This window comes from Rhinopithecus bieti, unplaced genomic scaffold (genome assembly GCF_001698545.2).
Source record: "Rhinopithecus bieti isolate Rb0 unplaced genomic scaffold, ASM169854v2 scaffold_80089, whole genome shotgun sequence".
In the NCBI taxonomy this organism is placed as follows: Eukaryota; Metazoa; Chordata; class Mammalia; order Primates; family Cercopithecidae; genus Rhinopithecus; species Rhinopithecus bieti.
Window position 1 is genome coordinate 406,724 of NW_016830445.1, and position 14,827 is coordinate 421,550.

The 14,827-nt window shown below is 38.3% G+C and overlaps 1 protein-coding gene across 1 annotated transcript in view; it reads right to left on the reverse strand.

Moving 5' to 3' along the window:
* MTM1 (myotubularin 1) overlaps positions 1-14,827 on the reverse strand; it is a 118,504-nt gene that overhangs the window by 16,826 nt on the left and 86,851 nt on the right. The window contains exons 8-10 of the mRNA XM_017865522.1: positions 14,355-14,504; positions 9,973-10,161; positions 5,947-6,132 (exon numbers count right to left, since the gene is read on the reverse strand). Coding sequence (XP_017721011.1) covers positions 5,947-6,132; positions 9,973-10,161; positions 14,355-14,504 — 525 coding nt within the window. The remainder of the gene's footprint in view (positions 1-5,946; positions 6,133-9,972; positions 10,162-14,354; positions 14,505-14,827) is intronic.

The window sequence follows — 14,827 nt, forward strand, 5'->3', positions numbered from 1 at the left end:
CTTATTATTATTTTTTTTTTATTTTTATTTATTTATTTATTTATTTTTTTGAGACGGAGTCTCGCTGTGTCACCCAGGCTGGAGTGCTGTGGCTGGATCTCAGCTCACTGCAAGCTCCGCCTCCCAGGTTCACGCCATTCTACTGCCTCAGCCTCCCGGGTAGCTGGGACTACAGGCGCCGACACCTCGCCCGGCTAGTTTTTTGTAGTTTTTAGTAGAGACGGGGTTTCACCGTGTTCGCCAGGATGGTCTCGATCTCCTGACCTTGTGATCCGCCCGTCTCAGCCTCCCAAAGTGCTGGGATTACAGGCTTGAGCCACCGCGCCCGGCCTATGATGTCATTTTTTGATGATTCATGCATTTACAGAAATATACTTTATAAACCATGGAATATACCCATCCTGAGTGTGAGTGCAATAAGATTTAGCAAATTTATACAGTTGTGCAATTATCACCATAATGTAGTTGTAGAACACCGACATTACCCAAAAAGTTTACCTATGCCCTCTAAGGTCAATCCTTCTCCCACCTTGAGCCCCAGGCAACCATTGATTTGCTTCCTGTCTCTATAGTTTGCCTTTACTAGAAGTTTCACATAAATAGAATAATGCAATAGGTGGCCTTTTGTGACTGGCTTCTTTCACTTAGCATCGTGTTTTCAAGGTTGATATGTGTTGTAGCATGAATCGGTACTTCATTCCTTCTCATGGTCACATACCCTTCCATTGTATGTAGATAGACCACATGTTATTTATCCATTCATCAACTGACAGACATTTGGTTGTTTCTAGCATTTGGTTACTATGAATAGTGCTGGCGTGAACTTTTGCATACACATTTTTTGAAGGGACACAGTGTTTTTATTTCTCTTGGGTAAAATATCTTGGAGTGAAATGGTTGGATCATATGGTGAATGTATGTTTAATTCTTTAAAGAAACTGCCAAACTATTTTCAAAAGTGGTTGTACCATTTCACATTCCCACAAACAATGTATGAGAGTTCCATCTTTTCACATGTGTATCAACAATTTGTATATATTATGTTATTTTGGGTTGGTTTTTAAAAGACTTCTTCCATTCTAGCAGCTATGCAACAGACATATATTACCAGTCATTTTACCCAATTCAAGGAAATGGAAATGGAAATTCGTTTATTTTAACTAATTCACGGAAAAAGGTAGACCCAGTGAAAGATCTGATGTATGAGGGTTGAAAAATTACCTACTGGATACAATACTCACTATTCGGGTGATAGGTAAACTAGAAGCCCAAACCTCACTATGCAATATATCCCATATGACAAACCTGTACATTTACCCCCGAATCTACAAAAATAAAGAAATGTAACTTCATTAGTTTTACATATACAATGTAACTAAAGATAAGTGGATAAAGTAATGCCAAGAAGGTAAGGTTAAGGGACCTGAGGATGCCTGGCACATCAATTAGCGGTACAAAATCCATTACTCCTAAAATGACTAGAGCAGTTTATTTCTTCAAGCATTTTAAGTATTCTCCTTGAAATCCTGTTTACAATTTTCATTTGAAGTACTTCTGAAGAAACGGCTGTTGAGAAGCAATGGTAATATACTAGATCACTTGAGTCCAATTTAATGAAGTTGGGGTTCTAATGCATTTTTACAGAGGGCAACTCTCACTCGAGATACTTCCCTCACTTATAATAAAAAAAGGATTCAATCTCAGCCAATTATTTTGAAAAATTAGTTGTGTTCCAATTAAGTATTAATTCCCACAATCACTTCTGACAGAAACAGCTATAATTATCTAATAAAACTAAACCAGAGTTTTAAAACACATGACCAAAACTTAAATAATCTGATGGACTCGTGACTGATGAAAGAAATGACAGCCATCAAGCAGTATACATCACAGTAGTTAAGAGCACTGGCTCTATGGCTGAAGACCTGGGCCTGAAACCTCATTCCACTTTTGATATCGCGTGCTTTGGGCCAACTGAGTAACCATGGTTTCTTTCTCTCTACTGTGAAGAAATGAGCAATATCCCCACTAGCTTGTCTTGGACTAAATGATGCTCCCCATAAAGTGCTGACATTGAGCATAGGCTCAATGACGGCTAGCTGCCATCCAAGAAGGCCAAAATAATATGATACTTTAAAAGAAGAAGGACTATAGGGGAAGAGCACTGTATTGAAAAGGACAAAGAGAAAATACAAGCTCCAGACACTACAGAGTCCTCCTTCCACCCTGCTGGGGCTGTCAGTGAACTGGAATGATGATTTGAGAGGCATGCTAAGGATGGTGATTTTCTCATTGCAAAAGGCTTGCCTTGGTTTCATACACTGAGTGGTGACACCATTTCACCAGATTACAGGTTAGTGATGGCCACTCCACCTGTCAGCAGACCTAGGGCTATAAAATAGTATAGGAGGCTGAATAATGGTCATCAAAGATGTCCAGGTCCTAATCCCTGGAACCTGTGTATACTACCTCACATGGTAATAGGGACTTTGTGGATGTGATCAAGTTAGTGATTTTGAGATGACAGATAATTCCGGATTATCCAGGCGGGCCCTAAATTACATCACACAAATCCTGATATGAGAGAGGCAGAGGGAGATTTCATACAGACAGAAGAGGGGAAGGCAATGTGACCACAGAGGCAGAGGATGGAATGATGTGCCCACAAAAAGCTGGAAGAGGCAGGGAATGGATTTTCCCCTTGTTCCATCCAGTATTCTAGGTCCAACTCAAGGCTATCCGCAACTCTGCTCCACTGTTTGAATTGCTATGATGTGACTGATGCCTGAGAAGCCCCGAGTCAGATATCATTACAGGTTTCCACCTGGACTCCAGTCTCCTGGTACCTCCTTTGGCTTCCGTACAGAACAATGACAGTTTCTTTCATTTCTTTCATATCCCCTTTGCTATAGACAAAACTATAAAACCTTAGAGAGGCCTCTTAAAACATTTCCCACACTTCTTAAGTGCTAACGTCCACACTTCATCTTTTGCAGATGGCCTTACCTCCTAACTTCCTCAGACATCTGAGCCATTGAACAAGACCTACTTTCACCCAGTCTCTCTTCCTTCTATCTAGCTCAGAGTAGCAGCTGAGCCACCTTGCCAATAACTCCTGTACCTGTGCTCTCTCTTTTTTAAAAAAATCTTTTCCTCTTATTTACAAAAGTAATATATATTCCCTGGGAAAAAATGGAGAAAACATAGGCCTATTACTCAGAAATAATAATTATTCACATACTGATGGATACTTTTCTAAACTCTGTATGTGTGCGTGTTTAAAACTTTTCTTGTACATTTAGGTTGTTTCCAATGCTTATCCACTTTTTGTTTTTTAAAGAGATGGGGACTTCTTCTGTCACCCAGGCTGGAATGCAGTGGTACAATCGTATTCATAGGTCACTGCAGCCTGAAAATTCCTGGGCTCAGACAATCTTCCTGCCTCTGCCTTCTGAGCAGGTGGGACTCCAGTTGTGCACCACCACAATTATTTTTTGTTTGTTTGTTTGTGTGAGTTTTGTAAGAAGCAGGGTCACACTATGTTGCCCAGGCTGGTCTCAAACTCCTGGGCTCAAGCCATCCTCCCGCTTTGACCTCCCAAAGCACTGGGACTACAGGCATGAGCCACCATGCTGGCTCTGTTTTTCCACTATCATAAGCATTCTAGTATATTCATATTTTCAGATCTGTGTGATTATTTCCCTTAAACAAAATTCCTGAAGTAAATCTTTTCTCTTTGTCTACAAAATAGGCTAAAGCTTCCCATGACTTGAAAAGCCCTTCTCATAGTCATATGATCCTCAACACTTCCCCCTTCCTTAACTCCCTCTCTTTTTAAAAGAACAGTCGATACTCATTACCTCTATTTTCTCACTCACGCCCACCACATCACTAGACAACCCCAAGGTCATAAAGGACCTCGTTAATAAACCTCCTTCAAGTACCACTGACCCTTTCTTCTTAAGACCCTTTCTTTACCTTCCAATATCCTCCTTTGATGTCCATTTCTCTCATATGCCTCCTTCACTGAGCTCCACTTCTTACCTTCTGCCCTGAATACAAACAGGCCCAAAGCTCCACTCAAAGTCCTTTGATCTTTTCCCCACACATCCTCTCTCAGAAACTACATTAAAGGGCTTTGCTTGCATTTGTTGCCCAATAGCTGACTGCCCAACCGATATCTCAGTGTTAAGTCTCTATTTTGGGTTCTACTTTGCAGAAAGCCTGCCTGTTAGACACCAGCAGGTGGATGACCCACCACTACCCCAAATGCAAGGTGTTTCTCTTGACCAAGGTCCCAATCAAATCTTATTTTGATTTTGCCTGATTTTCATTTTTTTATGAATTTGTCATCCTCACCAATGAATTGTAAAAAAAAAAAAAAAAAACTAATTGTGACAACTAAATATGTGATACCTGGATGGGAGGGATCCTTGAACAGAAAAAGGACATTAGGCGAAAGCTGAGGAAATCCAAATAAAGTATGAACTGCATTAATAATGAGTTAATAATGTATAAATATTGGTTCATTAGTTGTGACAAATGTACCGTACAATGTGACATGCCATAGTTGTGAGCAGTGTAAGATGTCAATAAAGAGAAAAACTGGGTTGGGTACATGCAAACTTTCTACAGTACTTTTACAATTTTTCTGTAAATTGAAAACTATTGTAAAATAAACAGTTTTATTTTGTTTTTTATGTTAGACCTTGTGAATGGGAAAATGGTATAAGACTTTAAGGGGGTTCACATATGATTGAAGAGATGATAGGTATGTGTAAAAAGAGACAAAATGTATAGCAAAGTCAGTGGAAGGAACATTCCCTTTGAGATTCGGTGGGATTTGATCTGGTCCTTGAAGAAAATGGAAGGATGGGGGAATCCATTCTAGAGAAAGAGGACAACCTAGACAAAGGCCTAGAAACAGGCGTGAGACGGAATTAGGAAGAGTAAGGATTTCCGTAGTTGCAGGTTAATCTACAAACCTGCAGAAGCCAGATGAACAGGGGTGTGACTATCAGGTTAGGCTGTTGGGAGCCCCCAGAGGTTTTGGAATAGCAGGATATTTTAGGAAAATGTTCTGTCAGCTGCTTATAGAATAGATAGGAGAGGGAAGGAAGAGAAAACAGAACCATTTTAAGAGTGCAAAGATAGGGGTAGTAATGGCCTAGTTTGAATAATGCCAGTGTGAGGGTAAGGGGACTATGAGAGTGACAGAAATGTTTCCAAGGAAGGGCCTGTGGTACTTTATGATTAGCTAGGTGCAGGAGCTAAAGAAATATAGGATGATACCAAGAGGGTGAGCCTGGCTAGCTGAGAAAAGCATGCCACCATTTGCAGATGAAGGCTAAGTTGGAAAACAAAATTTGACTAGAGAATGTATCTTAATAATTCACCTATACATTAAAGCTGACTTTTTGTTTGTTTACAGAACTAAAGGGTTTCTAAAAGTGTTAGTTCCCTCAGATCGCTTCAAGTACTTTTTAAAAAGTGGAGGATTATTGATGCCTTTATCAGGATTGAAAATAATAAAACACAAAATCAATTCTTTAAAATAAGTCATGTGAGATTAGTTTCAAAAAAAAAAAAAAGAAAAAAAAAAAAACTGACCACCTCTATCTAGGTCCAAAGACGTTATACCCAGTAATGGTTAGATAATAAATTGGCTATTCGTAAATAAACCTGCGTGAAAGACTGAACGACTTAATACTGAAAGATGGAAAGAGATGTCTTTGCACACTCTAAATATATTCTGGAGTGATGATGTGAAATCTTTAATTTAGGTAAGCAAATTATAAAGCAACATAAAACTGTCAAATGTGGTCCTATACTACAAAGTTTATCTCTCGATGTCCATTTTTTTTAAGGAATTTAAAAATATCTCCATTCCACCAAACAATTACATTCTTGTTTATATATGCAAATATTTTAACAAAATATACTTGCCTTGATATGTTCTAACCAATGAGTAGACTCCAAACTGGACAACCAATGAGATTCTTCTACATTAGGATAAACAATGTCCTTTACTTTTTTTAAAGATTCCCGCATAACATGAATATTATGAATGTCTAAGAAGAAAAGTTCGGCGTTATGATATGCATCATCACTTTCATATCCTCCTCCTGTTGCCTAAGAAACAACATGAAATACAAACAATCAGTTGAGTTTTCTATTTCATTAGAAACTTACACAAATATTTCTAAAGTTATTTGTCCTCCAAATAACCCCAAATCCTCCAATTTAAATGAATAATTGATGTGACTTGACTTCCTAGCCAACAATAAGTCTCAAAAACATTAGTCATACTTTGAGCTGAAACAAAGACAGAAGGCTGGCAATTTCCTGGGGAATCTGTATTCCTAAGGAAAAAAATCTTCCTCAAAATGCTCTATAATTAATAGCTCTTCTTCCGGATCTGGAAAGGCAAAAGCAGGTTGTGAAAGGTCCTCATTCTCCATTAGCTTTGTATCTCTAATAGTACTGTTCAGGGGGAATGGGGGAGGCAGCCAGACTGAGGCAGCAGCAGGCACCTCTGGCTCTGTAACAGCACTCACGTAGGACGTGATGCATTAGAGGAAAACAACAGGCCTTGGAGTCAGATCCAGGCTGATAGCTCAGCTTCAGCTTCTCCTTGCCATGTGATCTGGGACAAGGCACTTAACATTTCTGAGCCTCAACATCCTCTCCTGTAAAATAGGGGATAATATTACCTAGGTCTCATACTATTAAAGGAACCACACTCTATTATAATAGCTAATGCCAGCCACTATTTAATGAACTCCTATGACATCCCAGGTACTGTGACTCTTGCTTTACATAATTTTATCTCTTCAGCAGTGCTGCAAGATAGGTATTACTATCCCCATTTTGCCAATGAGAAAACAGAAACCCAGAGATGCTAGTTAACTATCCCCTAAGTCACATAAGTAGTAAGTGGCATTTAAATCTATGTCTGGCTTCAAAGCTCACACTTTTTCTACTAAACGATGACTACTTCTCTGCTATGCAAACACCAACGACAGAGCGCTGCACATAGTGAGCTCTGAAAGAATAAAAGATTTCAAGAGGAGACAAGATGGCTATCGCCTACTGCAGCACCTACAAGTGCTGGGTTTTAACAAGTGCTGGTATTAACTTGCCAGAGCAGGCTTTGGTTCATCTTCACAGCATGGTGAAGAGTGCCCATTTTCCACACTGACAAAGAGATGCTATGGTTTCATTCAGGAATCTGGCTGCATTCTGCTTAAATGTTTTGGAATGGCATAGAACACGTGGCCTTTGGCCCTTTAAGAAAAAGTTCAACAGTTCTGAGACTTGCAAAGAAAGCAATATTATACTAACTCCAGAATGCCTGTAGGAACAGAACAGGGAAACATCTGCCTGGGGCTGAAGAGGAAAGGAGAAGTCACCAGACAAATGTGCCATAGCTACAATATGCCTATTTTCTCTTTATTAATAACAATGGAAGGAATATAAGCTTGTAGCCATGGATAGAAGGGCCAAAGAAACTTAGGTTTAGTTTTGTTTTGTTTTTCCCTGGAGTTAGTCACAGAGAAAGGTTTCCTGCAGAAGTAAGGCTACCATCCATTTAGGTTTCAAACCTAGAGACCTATGTTAAAAGCCAGAAATCTTGGTCTCCAAAGACTCTAGGCAAGAAAATATACCTAGGCAGAAATATTTCTTTAGAGTTTGCTCTAAATAGTATCACTAGTAAGTAGACAGTAAACATTCACAGTGTTGTTTTAAAAAAGTTATTAGCTAATAAATAAGCAATTTATTATTTAAGTGGGCCACTTTCTCCTCTTCCTGCTTCTCTACACATGTGGTTTTTAAATAGTTGTGGTGATTTTCAAAGAGATTCTCGAAACTGGAGTTCTCTTCATAAATAACCGAAAATAAGTGAAAAAATAAAAGGAAAAATATACTTGATTACTCATCGCTAATGTTTCTGGTAAAAGCAGACATTAGCACAGTTCCACATTAATTCATCACGATGTACTGCCACAAAAATAGAAGCGGCTTGCTGCTAGATCTCACCGATCCTTGGATTTTGTTTAATTTAAAATGACGTGCTGTTGCTTGTTGCATCTGGGGATGTAAATTTCTAAATATCCGTAAGGGAGGAACAATTAGGTCCAAGGAGAACAGAAGGTCAGAAAGGGCAACAATCAATTAGTCAAGCACACACTGAGTTCCTGAAAGTTCAAATTCTACATCTCTGGTTACTTTTGAAGTATTCTTTCTGGTTTTCCTTTCTTCAACAAAAAAGAACAATGTAGATTACCTAGAACGATGATGTAAAGGTCTACGGGCCTGTTGCTATGGATATAGACGACTAGTGGAGAGACACAGCAGAGGGAGGAGGACACAAGTGAGCTTTTTAAAAGAATGACAGAGATCTGTAAAGCTTAGGCTTTTTCCCCGATATTTTCCTTCCCTTGACTCCTAAGAGGACTAGAAATTGAGGCTTGTTTCCTGAGTGTTAAAAAGGCCTTCAGGAATTCTCTTTCTAGAATGAGCTTTAGAGTTCATTAGTGTATCCATTTCATGCATTTTAATATTCTAAAATATTCTTTGTAAATACTTCATTGTAATGCTGTGTCATATCTATTTCAGGCTAAATATGTACATGAAAAGATTGCATTAGATATATATGTATTCACTCTGAATTATATATGAAAGATAATAGTAACAGAGAGACATAACATTAAGGACAATCCAAGAAGACATTTAGATTTAGATTTCATTTCCTGAGTGTTTCACTTACGATTCCTAATTTACTTGTCCATTTAGCTTACTGATTGCTTCACATATAATTTCAAAATCATCTCTGGACCAAACAAAACCATAGTAACAAACAGCTGGTTCAAAAGCATGCATGGAGATGCGGAGGTGGCCCAGGATTAAACATGTAGGACAGAAGATCTGTGCGCAAATAATGAAGAGTTGAGCTGTGCATGCATGCAGTCTGATACATCCTAGTGCAGACAGACATCACAGATTCTACTGGGAAGCTGGTGCACCTATCTGAGCTGCTCAAGAACTTGTTTTGCTTTCTGGTTATGTTCTGAATAATTGAAGATGCCAGACAAATAACCTCAGGATAAGCAATGTATTAAATATGATGAAATTTAAGCCTACAGCAGATGAGAAACAATAAATCTGAAAGCTGGAATAGGAGTGAGCAATTTAGGGCAGGCCCCTTGTAAGCATTTCAAAGTGACAGCAATGATGGGAGGAGAAGGAAAAGAAAAACAACAAAAAGGAGAAATAGAACGTAAAATGCACACCAACCTGGGGCCATTTAGCATAGGAGCAAACAGCCATACACCTTGCAGCAGCTTCTGAAGGCAACACTGTGCAGTCACTGATGTTCATGATGACCCTAATCAATTTTAAGTGCATTCAGCATATTCTGTTTACAGCAAAAAGTCAATTGAGACAGACTTCTTTGAAAATGGTCAACTTTGTGTATATGTTTGTGCTTGGAAAACTCACATACGTGGATTTACTCATTTCTTGAATTATCTTATGTAAATGAGAATACACATATGTGAGTATATACGGGTATGGGGGAGGGAGTCTTTGGGTAAGCATACAAATTTAGTATTTTAATAATTACAGCTTCCCATAGCTCCTTACAGATGCCTCAATAGTGTACACAATGAGTGATCATCCACAGCTGAAAGGGCTTTAAAGAGAATCTAACTTTTTCCTGCCAAGGTCCTGGCCAAAACCCAACTTCATAGTCTAGACATGCCTATTTACCTAAAGTTTATTTGCATTTGATTTTGATGTATTCAATTTTGTTTAAGTTTTGTGATTACAACTACTTTATATCTAAGAGAACTGGTTTTCTTAACTATTAATTTAAACCCATGTGTTTCTATACCATGGCAAAAACATTCACAGAAAACACTGCATTCCATATGTAAGCTAAGTGTCCAGCACATCACTAAGTCCACTCACCTTGTTGGCCACTGCATTTACGCTGGGTCTTGCATCATAGATGGTGAGTTTGGAAATCTGTTTATTAGTCTCCCTGATAACATCGAGATATTTCTCATCATCTTTATTTCGTTTCCCACTCATACCGACAAGAGGCTGACTGCAACGCACAATGACCGTCTTATTTTCTGGATGAATCCATGACAGCACCTATGGTTAGGTCAGAAAGTTTAAGCTCTCAAGAAAGCCAATCTCCAAGCAAACAATTAAAACTGCAAAACAGTAAAGCACTGATAGTTATCAAGAAGTGAATCTGATTGTGCTAAAATAGAATACTTGTTCACTTGCAATCTCACTGTGTGCGTGTGCCCAGAGACATGCATTTAATAATATAACTCAGAAACAAGTACAACTACCAGTCTTTTCTTAATTAGCACCACATCCAATAGAAATTAATTGCTTACCTAAAAATAGTAATATCACTTAAAGGAAATTGAAAGCTTGATCCTATTTTAATTATGCAGCTTGCACTGGATTTGTTATCATATAGAAGCAGCTTTGGCAAAAAGTGAGAGGTAAAGGAAATGGTCTGTGGTACAATATGTTTCTCATAATACCAACTCATGTCTACAGATCATTTTCCCGACAGTCTCAATTCTAGAATCTAACACAGGAAGGAAGAAAACCCAAGGGGAGCAAAACGAATCTCAGGACAGCCCAAAGAGCGAAGGTCTGCTTGTCTCCACAGTGCAATGTGGACATCCACTGCCTAGGAGAGCTCATCAAACCCTGATTCAGAACCTGCCTTCTCTAATTTTATACACAAGTCTAGTACATTTGCTCCCTGGTTTCCAAGCTCATAGCATGTGAAAAGTAATACACATAAAAGGTAGCTAATAATGTAATATACCAAAAATGACAGAATTGTACACTTGAGATGGGAAATTGTTTGGTATGCGAAGTAGATCTCAATAAAGCTGTTAAAAATGGGGAGCTGGAGAACTGCAGCACAGTGAGTGACAATGTAGACTTTGGGGTCTAGTGCCATCTCTGCCATGGCTCTAACCTCAGGCATTTCACTCGCAGCTTCTCTGGCTTTCCTTTCCTCTTCCATAAAATGGGGAGAATAATATAATCTCATAGGGTTGCTGGGTGGCCTGAAGAAGAATGCCTAGAAAGTCTGCAATAAACACTGGCTCGTGTTAGCTTATAGAGGCAGGCCCAGCAGCCAGGAAAGTCAGTTAACAAAAACTACAAAATGCAGACACAAAGAACTAAAGAAGCATAACCATGTGGGCTTACTTAACATAACACCAAATTCCCTGATGTCTCTGAAGTTACCTACCTCACGATGGCAAATGACAAACATTGATGTTTATAAAAATGAGTGTTTATAATGACAACAGGTTATTGAGAAAAGATTATACGATAATATTTATTCATTCTCAGAACAAATATGGTCCTTGCACCATAACAGAGATCCATTAAAAACACCATTGTAACCCCTGCCTAAGAGTCTAAAGGCTCAGAACTGGGAGCCTTGGAGAAGGTACTAGTGGGACCTAAACCTCCACCTTCCAATCTATAATGCACAGCACATATGAGATCTGCCTTCCCTTCCCTCTATGGCCCTGGTATCAAGAGAGACAAGAGACATGAGATCACTTTAAAGAGTTATTTGCTACACATTTAAAAGATTTGTTATTTGAGAAAGACCCTCATCAAGTTGTAAATTTCAGTCAGACCATAGGCAATGGCTTCCCTCCCCCCACCCCTCTTCTCTTTGTGGTGCCATGTTAGGAAATGCTACTCCTCTGAGTTGTTTCACCTCTTAATTTCTTTGCAGGAGGGGGGATTCTTACTACTTTTTGAAAAGGATGCTTATTACAGAGCTAAATAGGTACAAATAATGTTCATTTCACAGCGTCAACTACCATGAGTGCCTTTACAGTATATGGCACTGTATTATTCTTATTAAAATTAATATCTAGAAGCCATAATTAAGGAAGTACACAAACATCTAACCACTGAAAGATGTTTATTACAGCATTATTTATAATAGCAAAAGATTAAGCAGAAGCTGAATGTCTCACAGTGGAAAACTGATTAAATAAATCTTGGTACACCTACACACCGGCATATGAGCGGATCATATTTAGCAACATGGGAAGCTGTTTACAAGATACTGCTAGATAGAAAAAGACACAAATTATAGAATAATTTCTATAGACTGAGACACAAATTATAGAATAATTTCATTTTTTTCAAATATATATATATATTTAGAAGGAACATATATATATGTTTAGAAGGAAGTCTGAAAGGATATATACCAACAATGTTAACACTGGTTCTCACTAGGTGGCAGACTCCTTTTTGCTTATCAGTATTTTTTATAATGCTTAAAATGAACGTGCATTACTTGTACACTAAAGACTCATAAAATTAAGACATTAAGACAAATGCTGTTTGAGAATAAGAGAATAGCATTAATGGATAACATTTTAAAGCACATTGATTATTTCTCTAACGCCCAGCGATATTTTATTATAGTTTGTATGCTTATTAAATGCGAAATATCAGATCTCTTTCCATCACTCTTTTGTATTTTTTACAGGAGCTTTTTATAAAACAGAACGCAACTACAGATATTAATTGATGTTCAGCATTAAACGGCACATATTTTCTGGGTGTAAGCAAAGCTCTGAGACTTAGCCAACAGCCGGGTGGTTAAAAAGTATACTGAAAAGAACATACTACCATGCTTAATAGTACCTAATAGTAGATCTATAAATATGTAGAGGTGATGGTGAACTTAGTCTTTCCTATAAAAGCTATTTTAGGAAAAATAAATATAAATTGGTGGCCACAATAAAGTAAGAAGGATCAATAACATGACTAAATAAAAAGTTAAGAAATTCCATCTGCTCTACAGCGGACACTCATTCATTCAGAATAATGGGGACTACTGGATCAAGATGGTAACCAAGCATGGTGGAAAGGGCACAGTTGTTTAATTTTCTCTGTTTCAAATCCCATGGAATACTCCCACATACACAAATGACACAGTAGGTGCTCAATAAATATGAACTGAATGAATACATGAACAAAACTGAGCCAGGCGACCCTAGCCCAGTTGTCCTTGTGAGCAAGGCATGTATTATTAGCAAGACAGCCAGCCAGGGTAGGGGTGTAGTCTGTGGCTATGGTACAGAAGAGCATGTCCAAACAGAGCACAGGAAGACTGAACTTGTAACCCTAGCTTCATTAGCACCATGTTCTAACAACATGAGCTAAAGAACATATTTTCAAGTACAATTTATATCCTGAAGATATGGACACTAGTAACTAGAGAAGTAAATTTTAAAGAAATCATTAATAAGGCATTTATTAATTTTAATGGGTAAAATAATAGTGCTACAGTGGAAAAACATGACAGACACTGCCTTAGCAGAATAATCACAGTTAACATCACTAATAATGGGACAAATCAACAGCATGTCTCCTAAGGTGGTGCACTGAGATCACAGCATCACTTCTGCCGTTTTATGGCTAGAAGTGTGTTCACAAGTGAATTTAAAAAAAATTACAATTCATATTAGGCTGACAGAATACAAAGTATTGCACAAATATCCTTTTAAGGAAAAAAAAGTCTAGACTTGAAGAAGGCAAGGTGACATTAAGTCTTAATTTTTTCAACCTTTGTTTTAAACATTTACTTATTAGGAAAAAAAAAAAAACCCAATGTACTTATGACAGACCCTGAAAATTAGCAGGGGAGGATATCTAAATTTTAGTCAATTTTGTCAATGTTAGACAGTATGACATGCCCATTAATATTTAAGGACCAAAAGAGAGCTTTGTGAACTAGATGCAATGATACCGTATGGATACTGTCTGGAATAATCTATACTTGACTCCAGTTAGACAATGGTATTGGGGCAGCCTGCAAAGGTGACGGGGGTGAGCTCATGGTGAGTATATGTCAAAGTCTGTGCTGACACACTCTATAACAAGACAGTGTGTTCTTTCCAGCATGATTTATCTGACATTTATCAAGAGCCTATCATATAGTATCACGTATTGTGCCACAAAGACGAAAGTCATAAGGAGCCTGTCCTTTCTTGCTTCCTTCCACACAGCACTTGGTTCCTATTACGTGCAGCCCCTCTCTCGTAGAGAGCTCTTTACTTGCGTTCATTCTCGATCCTTAGTTGCAAGCTCCTAGAAGGCAGGTGACGGCACACTTCTTCTCCAATCTGGTATGGTGCTTTGCACTCAGAAAGCACTGGTAAGTATTTTTGGGGATAGAATTCCAAAAGGAACGTTCTCTAAGTTATACGACTACCATTCTTATGGACTAAAAGGTGCTCTTCGAGAGAAATATTAATTGCAGTACTCACTGGAATTCGATTTCGGGACCTGAAAGTTGCAACTCTCCGGAGGTCATCATCTGAGGCACGATACGGAACCACCAAAAGAGCAGGGTAAGTGTCACAGAGCTCATAGCACTTATTAATAAAAGTGATTCTCCAATGGTGATTGGGCAAGCCCTGTGAGGAAAAAAAGGAAATTCAAGTCAGTATTGCTTGACGTCATCTCTGGATTTGGCCTTGGGCCTCTTTTCTTCCTTCTAGCAATATGTGCACATGCCTCTTTGACCACAGGGTGATGACGGTCTACCTATTTATAATAAGGGTGCCAAATCAATAATCCAGACAACGTAAGAACACAAGACAAAACATTGGTGGTTTTTACAGTTCTAAACTATACTTTGTAAATACAGATTCTCTTGAATTCAAAGGAACTCATCTTCCTTTATTTTGTGTCCACATATTCTTTACTACCTGTACCACACAGATAAACCCAAGTTCAT